Genomic DNA, 16969 nt, shown 5'->3' on the forward strand with positions numbered 1-16969 from the left:
CATTAACCATCAAGATCGAAGTTAGCCCTGCTTTTCTCAGCTAGAACCTGGTCCTGAGATAGCAATCAAAAATGAGCTACTTCAGCCAAGATGTAGTAGTCATGCTCTTGAGCACATTTCACACTCCACAAACCAAGCTAACCCCAGAACCAGATCTTCAGCCATTGTGAAAAGAGAGTGCTCCAGTAGACTTTGAGAATGCATGAGAAATATCCATGACCACACAGACTACATCCTTTTCAAAGGGAGATAAATCCTCAGAGGGCTTTGTCCTGGAGAATTTCCAGCTGTCAAAGCAAGCAGACATCAGTCAATCAGATGACTAACTTCACTGGAGAAATAAAGGATGAACTTTTTCCTGCCTATTGCTTTTTAAGTTCTGGTATCCTGCAGTTCAGAAACTCCAAATTGTCCAGACAAGTGTATCTTGTTTTCCCCTTTCAGAACTGGGTCCCACCACTGAAAACATAACACATTTCCTTCATGGGTAACTCCAGAAACTTGTCCAACTCTCTTCAAACACTCATGTGTACCTTCATTTGATCAAACTTACAAATGCGATGGTTATCTTTTGGACCTATATTCTTTCACAACTTCTATTTGCTTCTTCAACTATTTAACCGTGTTCTTCCTTCTTTTTTGAAAAATACATTATTGCGTTCTTTCTGACATAGTGAAGCAAATGACAAACTCTTTTTTTTTCTGTAATGATTCAAGTATAGATTATTTTTTATGGATAACAGAATACATACTTGATCAAAGCATTTTCCTGTCTTAAAACTCCCCAATGCCTTATTCATCTGGTTTTCTTTTGGATGTTACTGGATTATCAAATCCAGGTGATAAACAAAGCATTCTGATGAGTGCCACAAATTCATTCTATGCTTTTAGCATAAATTAATATATAATAAATTCATTAATGGACTGATCTAAATTCATCCTTTATCTTCTATATGTCACTTAAACTGCTCTCAGTGAATAACTATTTTCATACGTGCAGTCTTTGTTTATAATGATTATTAAAAAGCTTAGATGAGAAAGAGCAAAAAGCATTTTAATTCATTGCAAAGCACAGCAGAAAACTAAGCAGGATTCCAAGTTTATATACAATTTACAAGCAGTATACGTTAGCTGAAATGTAAATCTCACATAATGAGGTGTGCAACCCGCTGACTAATCGCATCCATTGAAACATTCCCATGTTTAGCTGTTCCAATACATGGGGGAGAGGTTTGCTATTTAATATTTCAGTTCCTTCTAACAAGAAGAAGAGGAATGTCTGGGCATGAAAAAAAATGTAAAATTTGACCTTACAATGAACTGTAGCAAACAAACCTTGAATACAAAGTGATGTCACTACGGTTCAGTTAGAAACATGTTTGTGTCTGGACTAGCAGGTCTTTGGCTCAACTCTAGTGTTCAGCCCTGGGCTTCTACCCAGAGATGATTATGATGAAGCTCTGGAAAGGCCTTTTCAATATGAAAGATCCAAAATTGGGTAAGATTCAAAATCAAAGACACCAAATTCATGTTAGCATTAATTATTGTTAATTTAATACAAGATTCAGATCCTGTTAGACTAGTCTTCGTGCAAACAGGGACAACAGTTTGTCTTGGAGATTAATGAAATATGGAGAATGTACTGAAGGGATGTGATATGTAATTAAATGGTCACCATGAAGTTTAGCCTAGTTCCCACAGTTGCTTGCTCATGTCTGGGCTTCTTTATGTTGTCTAGAACAACATTTATTTTGAGGTGGATGGGAAAGGGTAGAGTTGAGGGGATTCCCAAGAACTGTGGAGCTGATTAGCTGAAGAGAGTGTGTAAAAGAAAGCGACCAAAAGAGCAAGTGAACCATTGCTTTTCATCTGTGTTTCCAACAGATTGGTGTTAATATAATTTACAGATTGTTATTCCTTAAGATCTTGGAAGGCAGAGTAACAGAGGGACTCTGCTATGACTGTTACATTATTACATCATTTTCTTCTTCTACAGGCATATGTTTCTATATAAACTTCCTTCTGCAATAGAAAGATTTAAGAACACAGGATGGAGGCAGAAAATATGTTTATTCTTGTTTAATTTTAGCAATCTGAAAGTCAGGCTCCTAGGCTAAAAGTCTCAGCTCCCTTTCTAAGAGGTGAAAAAAAGAAGTATTTAAGTGGGAGAACTGTGCAGATAGGTAACCTTAGGCTGATGCAATCTTAGGCTAAAGTAATCAACGTCTCCTGCTATAGTTGCCTCAGGGAGGTCAGCTACTACAGCTGTGATTGTGGTTAAGAAGTGCAGAGTGTTTTATGGGAACAGTGTTAAGCTGAGCTCCTCTGAAATGACATTATACAGCAAACACCAGACAAAATCAAATTTTTGCTATCTCCTCACTGTTTTTCAGTCTCACTCAGGATTGCTATCTACCAGGCTTCACTGAAATGCCTATGAGGAGACTAACTTTTTCATGTTTTGATCTGATCACCAACTCCTAGAATTAATTAAAAGGCTTTCAGAAGTGCTTATGCAACCAGAAATACATGCAATCACTAGAAGCACACATGAAGACATCAGTCTTAGTCCATATGTTTTAAATCAGAAAGCTCAGGCAGTGTGGATTGGATGAGTGGTGAATCAAGGGCTGTCTGAGTGACAGAGACTAGAGGGTAGTGATCAATGGCACAGAATCGAGTTAGAGGCCTCTGGCCAGTGGAGTTCCACAGGGATGGGTTCTGGGGCCAGTCTTGTTCAACATCTTCATCAATGGATCTTCATCACCTGGATGAGAGGACAGAGAGTACCCTCAACAAGTTCCCTGATGACACCAAACTGGGACAACTATCTGATTCCCTAGAAGGCTGTGTTGGCTTTCAGTGGGATCTTGACCAGCTTGAGAGTTGGGCAGAGGAGCACGAAGGAAGGGGTAGATCACTGCTCAGGCATTGGTCAATAGGTGTTGAGCAATTGCATTGGGGTTGACTTGTCTTTTCTTGGGTTTTATGTCCCTCTTTTTTGTTATCTTGTATTCATTATTGTAGTTATTATTGTTGATGTAATTATTATCTTTTATTTAAATTATAAATCTGCTTGGAGGTGGGAGGGCAGAGAGGACTGAGGGAGCAGCTGCATGGTGCTTATCTGCTCCCTGGGGTTAAACCATGACAGAGTTCACATTGTAATAGGGATACACCAAAACTTGAGAGCTGGAAGTCACAAATGTGTTCAGGCCTGCAAAGTGGCCATAGCCTGATAGAAATGTTTTTAAGGAAATCAAAATACCTATTAAGCATAATTGACTTCATTTATGGCATTTGTAATAGCCTTAAGTGCATTTGCTGTGTTTGCTGAAAGTGCTAAACCTCTAATTGCCTTGTGTGGCACCGGAGATTTCCCTAAGGTCCTCATCTGTAAAGACACATGGCTCAACTGGTTGAGGCTTCATTGCACTTGATTAAATCCACTTGCTGTAAAACTCAGTTCCATAAATTAGCCAAGTTCATATAATAGAATCACAGAATCTTAAGGGTTGGAAGGAATATAAGAAAAAACTATTTTACTGTTCAGGTGAGGGAGCCCTGGCACAGGCTGCCCAGAGTAGTTGAGGAGGCTCCTTCCTTGAAGGTCTTCAAGACCCACCTGGACATGTTCCTGTGCAACCTGATCTATGTGAACCTGCTTCTGCAGGTGGATTGGACTAGAAGATCTCTAAAGGTCCCTTCCAACCCTACCATTCTGTGATTCTATGATCTGTTACTTAAAAGAACAATTCTACTCCACATACTTTTCAAGATGGAAAGGCACAACAGAGTGTAAACCCTTCTGTTGACATATCTGCATAAATCTGGTTAGAGAAGTGTGTGTGCCATGGCATCACAAAAATGTACCTAGAAATGATTCAATTTCTCCACTTAGAAGCTTTTTAATGTCACAAAATGCCATATATCAAATGAGATAAAGATTCACATGTTTAGTGAACACAAAATTTCTTCGGACATTCATCAGCAGATCTTGATTGGACTTTGTATATTTGTTGCTGCAAACTCAGTGGCATTCAGAATATGTAAGTACTGTGATATCACTGATAATTCCTACAGGTCAAGGAAACTCCTTCCTTTGGGCTGTGCTAGTCAGCAGTGCATTGTTTCCACAGTTAGACTCTCTATCCCAGGCATCCTACTGGTAGGATGAGGTCCTACTTCTTGTACTGTGGTTCTGGAGAAAGATTAAACAATTTATCACTGTGAGAATGACTTAGTCCCTCATCTGCCTTATCAGAACACTTCAGTTTAAAACATCACAATAGGTAAAGAAGTACTTAATAAAGAAGAAATGGTCAATGATCCAGCTGCATGAAAAATGCACTTAGAATCATTTCAGATACACCTAGAAAAATATTTTCTTTCCTATCTGTATTTTATATTTTTAAATATTTTGTTTTCTCCTTAATCAAGCTGGGAGGTTGTTTAATCAGTCTTGTGGTTAAGGTCCACTTCTTGCCTGGAAGCACTACACTGAAATTTACCTTTATGGAACAGGATCTAGATTAAGGTACACATTTCCTCATATATCCTAATGCTACCTAAGTTATCAGCAAGCTTCAAAACTTTGGTTTCTGCATCAAGGACTTCAAGGATTTATTGACTCTTCATAGAAAATTAGGTTAATCATTCTTTCTATTGCTCCTTCCCTTCTGAAATGTGGACGGTCCTTGAGGACAGTGATTAATTTGCTTAATCTCTTGTGATTTGGTTTTCTATATGTGGTTATACATATTTCTAAATCTTAGTGATTAAATAGAAGACCAAATGTTCTCTAGTTTGCACTGTATTGAGACGCAAGGTTCCTTATCCATAAACAAGTGATTATGTGAGCCTAAACTTTCTATTATGGATTGTACTTTCAAATCAATAGACCTGTTCTGAGTTTCAGAAATTTTAAGACCAGAATAGACTATTACATCATGGCTTCACCTTCTGGATACAAGTTGTTAAGTTTCACCTCAATAAGCTATATTGTCTTAAAACATTTAATTGGATAAAGAATATCAATATGCTATTAATGGCCATGGCCACTTGGTCTCCTGAGACATTGATTAGACAAAACAAACTTACTTTTTTCCAGGAAATGAATTGTCCTCTCTAGTGCTAAGGAAGAGAAAAACTCTCTATATGCTGTTTGTCTGCTCGTATGGGGGGAAAAAATTTGTTATCCCCACTCAAGAAGTTATAGGGGTTTTTTTTCAGTTAAATAATGGAAAAATTATTTCCAGTACACTCACGATAAAACATTTTAATGTAAAAATATATTTACTACCCACCACCATGATTTAAAAGAAAACTGTCCCTGCATCTTATGTATATATGGCAAGAGAAAACTGAAAATAATACTTGGATTTCTTAACGCAGAAATATTGAGTAAAGCTGTGCTCTGGCACTTACTTCTAATGCTTTTTGTAGTTTGAAATGTAGCACAATGAGGATATCACCACAATGACTGCTACCACCTTCAGCAGCAAACCCTATTCTTTATGTCTTGACTCAAAATAGTGCAGTCATGAGGATTTTTCTTCCTAGAATGTTTACAAAGGCTGGCAACCGCTTCTCCCAGTAGTGTCTGGTGACTTCAGACTGAGGTCTTGTTGGTATTACATTGAGCAATAAATGCAGATCACGTTCCCTTCCAAAGAAGCTGAGAGATTGTGACAGACGCAACAGTTAAATGTTGAGTAGGTATGCTTTGGTTAAGACAACACAGAACACAGACTGGTTTTCATGGTTAAGTAATCCTAAGAACCTTAAGTCAAAGTTAGGTGTCATGGTATCTCAGGAATCTGCACAGAAGTCACCTCACAGCACTAAGTCAGGACATGCATAGCACTCCCATTAATATTTATTAATGTAACCTTTAGACTTGCAATGAAAAAATCTTTATGACCCCCTTAGACAGTGTTCTTCAGTGTTTCATGAACCTTAAAGGAAGAAAGGGTTGATTTTGTGCTGGGTTTTTTTTATTATAACTAACCTAATTATTATATATTCTGCAAGGAAGGATCAAAGATTCCTTATCCTCTTCCCAGTAGAAATGAGAAAGGATTGATTGTTGTTCTCTTAATAACTTTTTTCATGTTCAGTGTTATTGATTCCCTATTGGCATTCCAGTCTAGGGGTAAAAGGCCAACACATTCAGAATTTCCTAGTGTTTTTTATATTTCTCAAGCAAATTATCATTTGTTGATTTTATTCCCCAAGTCATTCACCTTAATTTTTCAAAATTACTTTTTAAAGATCCCTACCCAAAGGAGAGGGGCTGGAAATAAGTACTCTTTAAAGGTCTCTTCCAATCCAAGTGACTCTGTGATTCTATGAAAATATAATGCCCCATTTCAAAACAATGCCCCAGTTTATGACTCCATCATACTAGATTAAGGAAAGTTGTTGTCTCCAAATGTTTCTGTTATTACTGTTAATTCATCTGTTTACATGTTGTAACAGAATATTTTTTACTTATTCCCTTTGAAGTTCCCCATATCCTTTAAACATTCTTTTGTCTCACTTCTCCACCTGTTATTCCTTATTAAGGATTTATTTCAGTTGATTTCCTAACACAAAGTACTTTGAATTTATCATCATTAAATTTCATCTTGCTGATTTCTGTTCACTTCTCCAAGTTTAAAGTCTTATTCTACAGAGGATGTGAACTACTCCATAGTTTAGTCCAACACATAAATTCCATAAATTTCCACATTGTTAACAGAAAAAATCCAAAAGAACAACCAAGCCCAAGATAGACCTTGGATACACTCTCTCTTAAAATGTATCTATGAAAATGCATAGATAATTGGAAACAAATCTACATGGGTACACTTTCAATCTGTTGAATACATATTCCCCATATTTTCCTCTAGACAGTATACATTTTATTTCTTAGAACAGTAGGTATGATAGTATTAAAAAACTTGCCAAGTCCAGTAGAAAGATATTAAAAGCCCTACTGAAATAGATAGCCTGTCTCTTTCTCCTTTCCATTAGGCTAGTAACTTTTAAAAGCAAAAAATTAGGTTGTCTTGAGATTATTTGGTTTTGATAAATCTATATCAGGTTTTTCTGATCAGCTTCCTGTCTTCTCAGTGATAGTAAATTGATTTGCAATTGCTGTCTTTTGAGATATGAAACAAGCTGATGGACATCAAGTTCTGCAGGCTGTCTTATTCCTTCTTTCTGCAGATAGATGCTATGTTTCTTCTCTCTCTTCTTCTTGGACCATCTTATCTACATTCATTGTCTAATGTGGCTGCTAATAGTTCAGAGATTCCTTTGACTTAGCTTTTAACTGATTAATTTCTCCAGGCTCTTCCAGCTTGAATAAATTTAACTGAATCAAGTAGGTTTTAATCTGTTATTGCACTCTTACTGCTTCTATCCCTATCCTCATTAAACTTATTTTAAATATATGCTCATAATTAACCTTTTGTTTTGAATTTTATGGTAGAAGCAGCATTATTTATTTCCACCTCCCTTATTTGCTCTACTAGCCTCACAAGTCATGCTATAAACATTGCCTGTCTGGCAAATAAAAAATTACTGTATTTCGCTCATGTCGTGTTAGTACCAGAGAAACTTGGCAGTTTTGACCCAGAGCCAAATACCCTGTGAACCTTCCTAGAACTGCTCAGTGAACTTAACTGCACTATCAACGTTGTCAGTGACATTAGTGACGAACCTGAAGGAATAGAATTTTACAGAATGACTATGGTGTCTGATTCATCAGAAATACCGGAAAAAGTTCAGGAAAAAAAAGGGATTTATATCCTTGTTGAGAAAGAGGAATAGACCTGCTTATCTGGGGAGAACAACAGAGGCTGGCTGGAAAATGTGGTATCGGAGTAACGATGTGGGAAAACCAGTCAGGCAAAGATTTCTTCTTGTGACAGCAAGGGAGTTGCTGCAATGTATTGCTCAGTTCCTGTATTTGTGTGGTAGAGCTGAAGTCTTCTGTAAAAGGGGATTTAGCAAAAAATTAAAATTCCAGTATTAACACAAATTTGTGCATACACATGTGTGTATATTTTGGTAGTCTTTGCATACACATATTTTTCACAACAAATTCCCTTTCAGTTAGTCATTATGTACCTACTCTAAGATTCAGTGTACCCAGGTACTCATCACCGAGAATGTGATGCGTTAAAATTTATAAATTAAGAACAATAAAAATGTGGCAAAGATGCAACTGTGAACATAACCTTGCAAGTGGACAGATAAGTGGGATTTTGGAATAAACAAAGAAAAGTCAATATTACTGTAAATTGTTGATAGAGCTGACAAAGCATTGTTTCATGCAAGGCCTCTTTTGAAAATGTCAATCCATCATAACTTAAACCATTTCTGTGATGTTTTGATGACCTTTTAATGTAGTAACTTTACAATGATTCAAACTACTTGGTTTTAAATTTGCAAAATTTTTTTTTTATTTGGTTTTACCAATCATTTTTACTCTGATTTCTAACAAGTGGCTGAGCTATCCTCCCCATACATTTGCATGAATAAAAACAGCCTGCAAATAATGGGCCTATTTCAGTAACATCTAGAAGAGGGACAGAGGTCTCCAAGACTGTTGCTAGAAGCTAGAGACTATCCTAGAAGCTTTTTGAAAATTGATGCCTAGAAAGAGGAAAAAAATCCTAGATTAGAGGTAAAGGGTAGAATTTTACATTTTATTAGTAACATCCAGATGGCAGGTTAGCACATGCATCTTGAAGAGATGGAGCACAGGCCTAGCTGTGGATCTGTGGTCAAGGAGAGGTATCAGAAGGGTGAGGGATGCTGGAGCTACTCAGATGGCAAATCTCAAGAACATATACATAGACCAAGTTTTGTTAAAGATGCTGCTGGTGGACCAAGAGGTTCCCATTTTAATTAGTTCAGCCATAAAGTTTTACTGACTGAGAATTTGAATCAAACAAAAACAAGTTCTTCCTTCAGCAAGTAATAAATAAATAAAGCTCCTGGTAAAAGGAAACTGTGGTGGCCAAAAATATGAGTGTATTTAGAAATGGTTAGACAGATGAATAAAGATCCCTCAATGCCTCCAAACATGGTGTTGTAAATGCAGCCCCTGGTTTTGACCAGCATTTTGGCTGAATACAAAAAGCTCAGAAGATGAAACGTAAAATAATCACACTAAATATGCTCTGTTTCCAACTTCTTTTTCTTGAAAATTTAACCCTGAACTTTGTCAGGTGAACTAGATAGATTAGGAGCAATCCTTGGTTTAACCCAAAGTGACTACTGGAGAAGTTTCAGAGGAAAGATGTTCTCAAAGTCCCAGATAGACCCTAAATTCATATTTCATGTCAGGTCTGTAAACCTTCTGTCTTAGATAACAGCAGGGTATCTGAAAGAGTGGAGCTAAGAGATGAAACTGAGGTAGAAAACAGCATCTCTAGTCATTAAGATCGCTCTGCCTTCAGTGAAAGTGTCTTCATGGGATGAGGAGATAGGAGGAATGACACCAGCAATAGTAGCAGAAGTTGTGTGCTACTACTCATTCCCTCAGTCTACTTCATAAGAGGAAGGAATTTCTCTCTCTCAAAATGAGGGAAAGAAGCGCCTAAATCTGTCTCATATAGACATACGGGATATGAACAAGTTTTAGATTGTAAAGTCATATATTAAATGGACTTTTGCAAGAAATACCTGATAAAGAATCTCCAAAATCAATCAGTAGATAGGGAGAAAGTGAGAACAGATATCTGATGGAGATCATTGTGTTCTACTATCCCCAAAAAGAATGAAACACACTCATTGGAGAGTGTTGAAGACTCTCTAAAGGACAACAAAGATGGTGAATTGTCTGGAGCACAAGCCTTACAAGGAGCAGCTGGGAGTTGGTGGACTGCAGGATGATCATGACCCAGTAATGTACCCTCGTGGCTAAGAAGGTCAATGGCATCCTTGGGGTGTATTAGAAGGGCTGTGAGCAGTAGGTCAAGAGAGATTCTCCTCCCCCTCTACTCTGCCCTCATGAGACCACATCTGGAATATTGTGTCCAGTTCTGGGCCCCTCAGTTCAAGAAGAACAGGGAGCTGCTGGAGAGAATTCAGCACAGGGCCACAAACATGATGTAGTGGAGCATCTCCCTTATGATGAAAGGCTGAGGAAGGTGGGGCTCTTCAGCTTGGAGAAGAGGAGATTGAGGAGTGACCTCATTAATGTTTACAAATATGTAAAGGGTGGGTGTCGGGAGGATGGAGCCAGGCTCTTCTCAGTGATGTCCAGTGACAGGACAAGAGGCAATGGGTACCAGCTAGAACATAGGATGTTCCAAAGAAACATAAGGAAAAACTTCTTCACTGTGAGGGTGATAGACACTGGAATGGGCTGCCCAGATGAGTTGTTGAGTCTCCTTCTCTGGAGACGTTCAAAACCGATCTGGATGAATTCCTGTGTCACAGAATCACAGAACGGTAGGTGTTGGAAGGGACCTTTAGAGATCATCTAGTCCAACTCCCCTGCAGGGTAACCTAGATCAGGTTGCAGAGGAATGTGTCCAGGTGGGTCTTGAAGACCTCCAAGGAAGGAGATTCCACAACCTCCCTGGGCAGCCTGTGCCACTGCTCCGTCATCCTCACAGTGAAAGTTTTTTCTTATGTTTAAATGGAACTTTTTGTGTTTCAGCTTCATCCCATTACCCCTTGTCCTGTTACTAAATGCTATAGAAAAAAGGAATGCCCCAACCTCCTGACATCTACCATTTAGATATTTGTAAATATTAATGAGATCCCCCCTCAGTCTCCTCTTCTCCAGACTGAACAGCCCCAGTTCCTGCAGCCTTTCCTCATAAGGAAAATGCTTCAGTCCCCTGATCATTTTGGTGGCCCTGCACTGGATTCTCTCCAGAAGGACTCAAATTACACCAGGGAAGGTTTGGGTTGGAGATTAGGAAAAAATTTCTTCATCAAAAGTGTTGTCAAGCATTGGAAGAGACTCCCTAGGGAAGTGATGGAGTCACTTGGAGTATTTAAAGCTGTATAGATTGAGGTGCTGAGGGACATGGTTTAGTGATGGACTTGGCAATATTAGGTTTACAACTGGACTCTGTGATCTTAAAGGTTCTTCCCAACCTAAATGATTCTCTGATTCCTACAGCATTAAATCAAGTCATGCTAGGACGTGGACACTGGAAGTGTTGACCAGCCAGACTGGTCCACACCCTGCAGCTTACTTACACACTTGCATTAAGCATAATGGAAAAATGCATCCAAGTCACTGGATTCTGCAGCTTTACTCAGTCCAAGAAGTCAACTCTTTCTGCTTGATGGTCCAAAAATGATAATGTGCAAGACAGCCATGCCTTCCAAATTTGAACAGGCTCATCCTAAACTTCCCTGAGAATTCAAGGTCCCTGCTGAACCAAGATGCTATTTCATAAGAGAGTAGCATTTCCATGCAGGCATTTTGACAACTGCAAGAATTCTGTAGTGTTTTATGTTTATCTTTCATTGGGGACCCTGATTTGCAGTAAAACAGGTAACATTCACAGAACTTGACAGTTTATGCTGTAATTTTTGCTGTCTAGAATGGCTGTCAAGAGTCTGATTCAAGCAACATAAGCAACTGTATGAATCCAAACAATTTGAATCAAAAGACAAACTCCACAGACCTTTTGTTCACTATTACACACTTGATTATTAGCATATCTTCTGTTGTCATATTTCTGGTTTTGTTACAAGAAAATTACCTTTGTGTATACTTTGTTGCACACAATTCTTCTGCCACAGAGAGTGAAGGTATAGAAATAGAGGTAGGAGTATCTGCAATCTGCTTTTATTGCTTTCTCTACTCAGTAGTGTGTTTCCTCACATCGTCCAGAATTTTGCCAAGACTTGAAGGAAAGTGAAGAGAACTTTCCACTTTCTCATCCAAACACAAAAATGTTTGGATGGGTTTAATTTTTGAATGAAATTTTTATTTGAAAGCTAAGCCTTTTGGGCTGTTTCTCTTTTAGTTTTTCTGTTTTCCCTCAAATTGAACTTCTCTAATAGGAAATGAAACAATATGAGGGTGTATATATATATATTCAACATATAAATTGTATGGACATGTATACATAAAGAATAACTTTTGTTAGTTAAATTTCTTCCTATAAGATTTGCTTTAACTTTATCATTTGGTCCCAAAGCTAGAATTCCTTCCCATCCAGAGGAGCTCTGGAGAGTGGAGACAAACAAAGACACAGAGAGACATAATCATGGTAGGAAAAACTGTTTTCTGGAAAATTACTGTAAACCAAGGATTTATCCAATATTGTACTCCATTGTTACCACCAGTATGTCAGCTTTCGTATAGTGTGGAAACTTGTGTGTTGTTACTGAGAAGGTCTAGTTTCACCCAGTGGATAGAGAACCATCGTACAAAATTTTCTGGATACATTTTTGCAGTACATTTTTGTCTTTGTCCAGCATGAAAAACCAAGATGTCCTTTTCTTGGTCACATCTACTAATTTCTTAATTTCTTGCATTTGTGTTTCAAGGTTTAAACCTTGAAAGATGATAACATTGTAGACACATTTATTTTGGAAAACACTTTTAAGACTGTTGAGTCCAATCATTAACACAGCACTGCCTAGTCTATCACTTTGTTTTCTCATTCCAGGTCATGGAACCAAAGGAGTATTTGAACTTCTTTCAGGATGGCGTCGAACCAGAGAGAATCTGCCATTCAAGGACAGAGTAGCAGATGCCTACTCAGATGTCATGGTCTCCTACACAATGACAAGCTCGTTGTATTTCATAGCCTTTGGCATGGGTGCAAGTCCTTTCACCAACATTGAAGCTGTAAAAGTATTTTGCCAGAATATGTGTGTCTCCATTCTGTTGAACTACTTTTATATCTTCTCCTTCTTTGGCTCTTGCCTGGTGTTTGCTGGCCAGTTGGAGCAGAACCGTTATCACAGCATCTTCTGCTGTAAAATCCCTTCAGCAGAATACCTGGAGCGGAAACCTGTGTGGTTCCAGACCATGATGAATGATGGTCATCAGCATACTTCTCATCATGAGACCAACCCGTACCAGCATCACTTTATCCAACATTTCTTCCGAGAGCATTACAATGAGTGGATTACCAATATCTATGTCAAGCCATTTGTGGTGATACTGTATCTCATCTATGCCTCTTTCTCCTTTATGGGGTGCTTACAGATTAATGATGGAGCCAACATTATCAACCTTCTTGCCAGTGAGTCTCCAAGCGTCTCCTATGCCCTCATACAGCAAAAGTATTTCAGCAACTACAGCCCGGTGATAGGTTTCTACATTTATGAACCTCTGGAGTACTGGAATGGCACTGTGCAAGAGGACCTGAAAACACTAAGCCAAGGATTCAATACAGTGTCCTGGATTGAACAGTATTACCAATATCTTCGGGTGGGTAACATCAGTGCAACTAACAAAAGTGACTTTATCAGCATTCTCCAGAGCTCATTTTTAAAAAAGCCAGAATTCCAGCACTTCAAAAATGACATAATTTTCTCCAAAGCTGGAGATGAGAACAACATAATTGCTTCTCGTTTGTACCTGGTTGCCAGGACTAGTGAAAACACACAGAGGGAGGCAATAGAATTGTTGGAGAAACTGAGGCCACTCTCTCTTATACAGAGCATCAAGTTCATTGTGTTTAATCCTACTTTTGTTTTCATGGACCACTATGGTCTATCCGTAACTATGCCTGTCCTGATTTCTGGTTTTGGCATCCTGCTGGTGTTAATACTGACCTTTTTCCTGGTTATCCATCCTCTGGGAAATTTTTGGTTAATTCTCAGTGTCACCTCAATAGAGCTGGGTGTCCTTGGCTTGATGACCTTATGGAATGTAGACATGGATTGCATTTCTATACTGTGCCTTATCTACACTTTGAATTTTGCCATAGATCACTGTGCACCCCTGCTTTATACATTTGTACTAGCTACTGAGCACACTCGAACTCAGTGTATAAAGAACTCTCTCCAAGAGCATGGGACAGCCATTTTGCAGAACGTTTCTTCTTTTCTTATTGGGTTGGTCCCCCTTCTCTTTGTGCCTTCAAACTTGACCTTCACACTGTTCAAATGCTTGCTGCTTGCCGGCAGTTGCACACTTCTGCACTGTTTTGTTATTTTGCCTGTCTTCCTAACCTTTTTCCCACCTTCCAAAAAGCACCACAAGAAAAAGAAACGGGCCAAAAGGAAGGAACGAGAAGAAATCGAATGCATAGAGATTCAGGAGAATCCTGATCACGTTACAGCAGTCTGAAAAGCTTAGACAAAAATAATAGTATATTCTCTTTTTAAAAAAGCGTTGCACAGAGATGCAGGGAAAATAGAGCAAAGATCTCAGCTGCTTGTGCTGGCCAGGTCTGACAAGGCAAAAGAAGATCAAGAAGGGGTATTCATGACACATCAAGGTGCAAACTTTTCTTAACAAAAATAATGAAAGTAAAAATAGTCTCAAATGTTTCCTTTGAATCCTCATTCTCCAACAGGGAAGAATTGGCCATTAAGTGTTCCTGAATCTCAAACCATAACTCTAATGAGAATTGCTTGATCTATCATATGTAGGACTGAAGCAAAGGTGAAAAAAAGTGTTACTATTAAGTAAACAGTAGGGTTAAAAGGCAGATTTTTTTTATAAAGCTATCCATGGAAAAGAAAAAAATATTTCAAATGAGAAAAGGGAACAAGACCAAGAGAGATTGAAAAATACTGTGGTATTTTTTCTTATTTTCTTGAGCAAGTTGGTTAAGATGAAACCTATGCACTTGGGAAGTAGACGTTTAAAACAATCTAAGCCAAAGGAATTCCCAATTCTAGTCTACCATGTATATCTGTAACACCACAAGCAGAGTATTATTGTGAACACAGATGGTAAAGCTATCCTGCTAAGGGATAGAGGTACTGTTTATATAGGAGAAGAAATAATCATAGCCATTTGGAAAATTAACATTTAGTTCCTTTAAATGTTACACATGACCTTTATCCCAAGAGATCGCAACTAGTAGTTAATACCATACACACATTTTGGTATTTCTGAATTGTGACATTCCCCCTGAACTAACAGATCTCAGAAAACTAAACCCAGCCATTACCACTGCAGCAGTATTTGCAGTTCCTGCAGTGTAACACTTTTGAATTCTAATTTGTCAGTGTTGACATGAAATACTGAATATTAATCAAGCAACCACTTTAAACATAATGATGGATCGCTTATCACAGGCATAGTGTGATTGTGTAACAGCTGAGTCAGCTCTGGAGTATCTGCACAGTATTATCATTGTACATTTGGTCCAACAAACAAAAGTATATGTTTGCTGGTCCCTGCAATATGCTGCAGGAAGTGGGATATTCCCCTTCTTTAAGTAAAATGTCAGTCAAATATTTGTCCCACACTTGTTAAGGTTTGCACAGGGCTGAATCAACCCCTAGACTGAAAAAGGCAGATCAGTCCCCTGTGGGAAGGGGAGGGCAAAATGTCTTTATTCTTATTATGCCTAAATATTTGAGCATTGATTGTCTGCAACATACAGCTTCATTATGGCAGTGAAATTTCACAGGAGAGTGCAGTAAATCCGCAGTTGCTACGTGACACTAGAAATAGTGCTGTAAAGAACTATGAATGAATTTCTCTGCTTTGTAAACTATATAGCTTAGCAGCTCAAGAGAAGGGATGAAAACAGATCTAGCCATTTCAGTTTGCTCTTGGCCCAGTTCTGCACTGGAACTTGTTGTGTCCATCTCTCCTTTCAGTATTTTCAAAGGGCTTGCTTTCTACTCTCTGGAATACGGTATAGCATCACCTACATGAGCAATGTCTTCCTAAATATATAGTATCCATGAGGACGCTATGTAAAGATATCACTATATGGAGTGTTTATGTCTACCTTCTATTTCTTGTGGGTACTTTTAAAAGATATCTGGAAGCTGTTTGTCTTCCAAAATGTGTAAATGTGTCTATTTGTTGATGGTTAACTCAGTCTCAAACCTGCAGAATTTGCTGATAAGGATGTGTACATATGTTTTACTAAAAAGCTCTCTGTAAGAAGTTGATTCTTTGTGATGTGACATGTCTCACCTCTTCTACTCTTTCATGGTTAGGGAGAGATGGAGAAAATTCACCCACAGCACAAAAAGCCATTTGAATGCCAGTCCTGGTGTTAATTAGCTGCTTCTGCTTCCAAGGAGTGCAGTTTTGCCTCTTCTCTATGCTTTCCGTAATTTGCCATGACCATGTGCCAAAAATTGACCTTTTAGGTCTGGTTGACCAGTTTTAGGACTGGTCAATCCTCTTGCTTGTTCAAGGAGCCTTTAGTGTGTGTCTAGTTTTAGAGAAAGATAAGTTTTCCAGATTGGCAAAGCTTACAAAGTTTGAATCCAGAAATCTAAATTTCAAATGTAGCTAAATCAAGGTTACTGTTTCAACCCAAGATATTCAAGGACCAACTGCAAAAGTGAGATTTAAATAGTTTAGTAAGGTTTAGGAGCAGGGGATAGTTTAACATTGCTTTATGGCTCAGATGCATCTCTAGTTGGAAAGGATTTGCTGACCTTCATTTGCGTATTGAAAAGATTGTGCAATATCCAACTTTTTTAGAACAGTCGGTTATAAATGCCAAGATTTCCATATCTCTTATTACATTTCCTTCATTGCCCATACAAAACCTGGTTTGTTGTAGCACAACTGTGACCCTTGGGTGTTACTTCTGGAGGGGTGTCACAGGGTAAGTTGCTGATCTTCTCTTGTACTGCCCAGATGTATTCCAGGGATCTCTGTCATGTATTGTGTTGAAGCATTTCCCAAAACCTTCAAAGCCAAGATTCAACTCATCTAACTTTGGACATTGACAATGTGGATATTTATATCTAAGTTTTCTTTGTGGCCATAGGAGAGGGACAGACATCTCTGATCCATTTAACAGCTGTGCTTTAAGAGTAAATGAATCATACCTTCAAA

The 16969-nt window shown here is 38.3% G+C and overlaps 1 protein-coding gene across 3 annotated transcripts in view; it reads left to right on the forward strand.

Moving 5' to 3' along the window:
- The window catches only part of PTCHD4 (patched domain containing 4), an 87044-nt gene extending 72769 nt beyond the window's left edge, over window positions 1–14275 (forward strand). For all 3 annotated transcript variants that reach the window (XM_061990652.1, XM_061990650.1, XM_061990651.1), the window contains one exon: window positions 12642–14275. In XM_061990652.1, the coding sequence (XP_061846636.1) occupies window positions 12642–14275 (1634 nt within the window). The remainder of the gene's footprint in view (window positions 1–12641) is intronic.
- Window positions 14276–16969: the final 2694 nt, after the last annotated feature.

The sequence above is a fragment of the Colius striatus genome, chromosome 2 (genome assembly GCF_028858725.1).
Source record: "Colius striatus isolate bColStr4 chromosome 2, bColStr4.1.hap1, whole genome shotgun sequence".
NCBI lineage: Eukaryota > Metazoa > Chordata > Aves > Coliiformes > Coliidae > Colius > Colius striatus.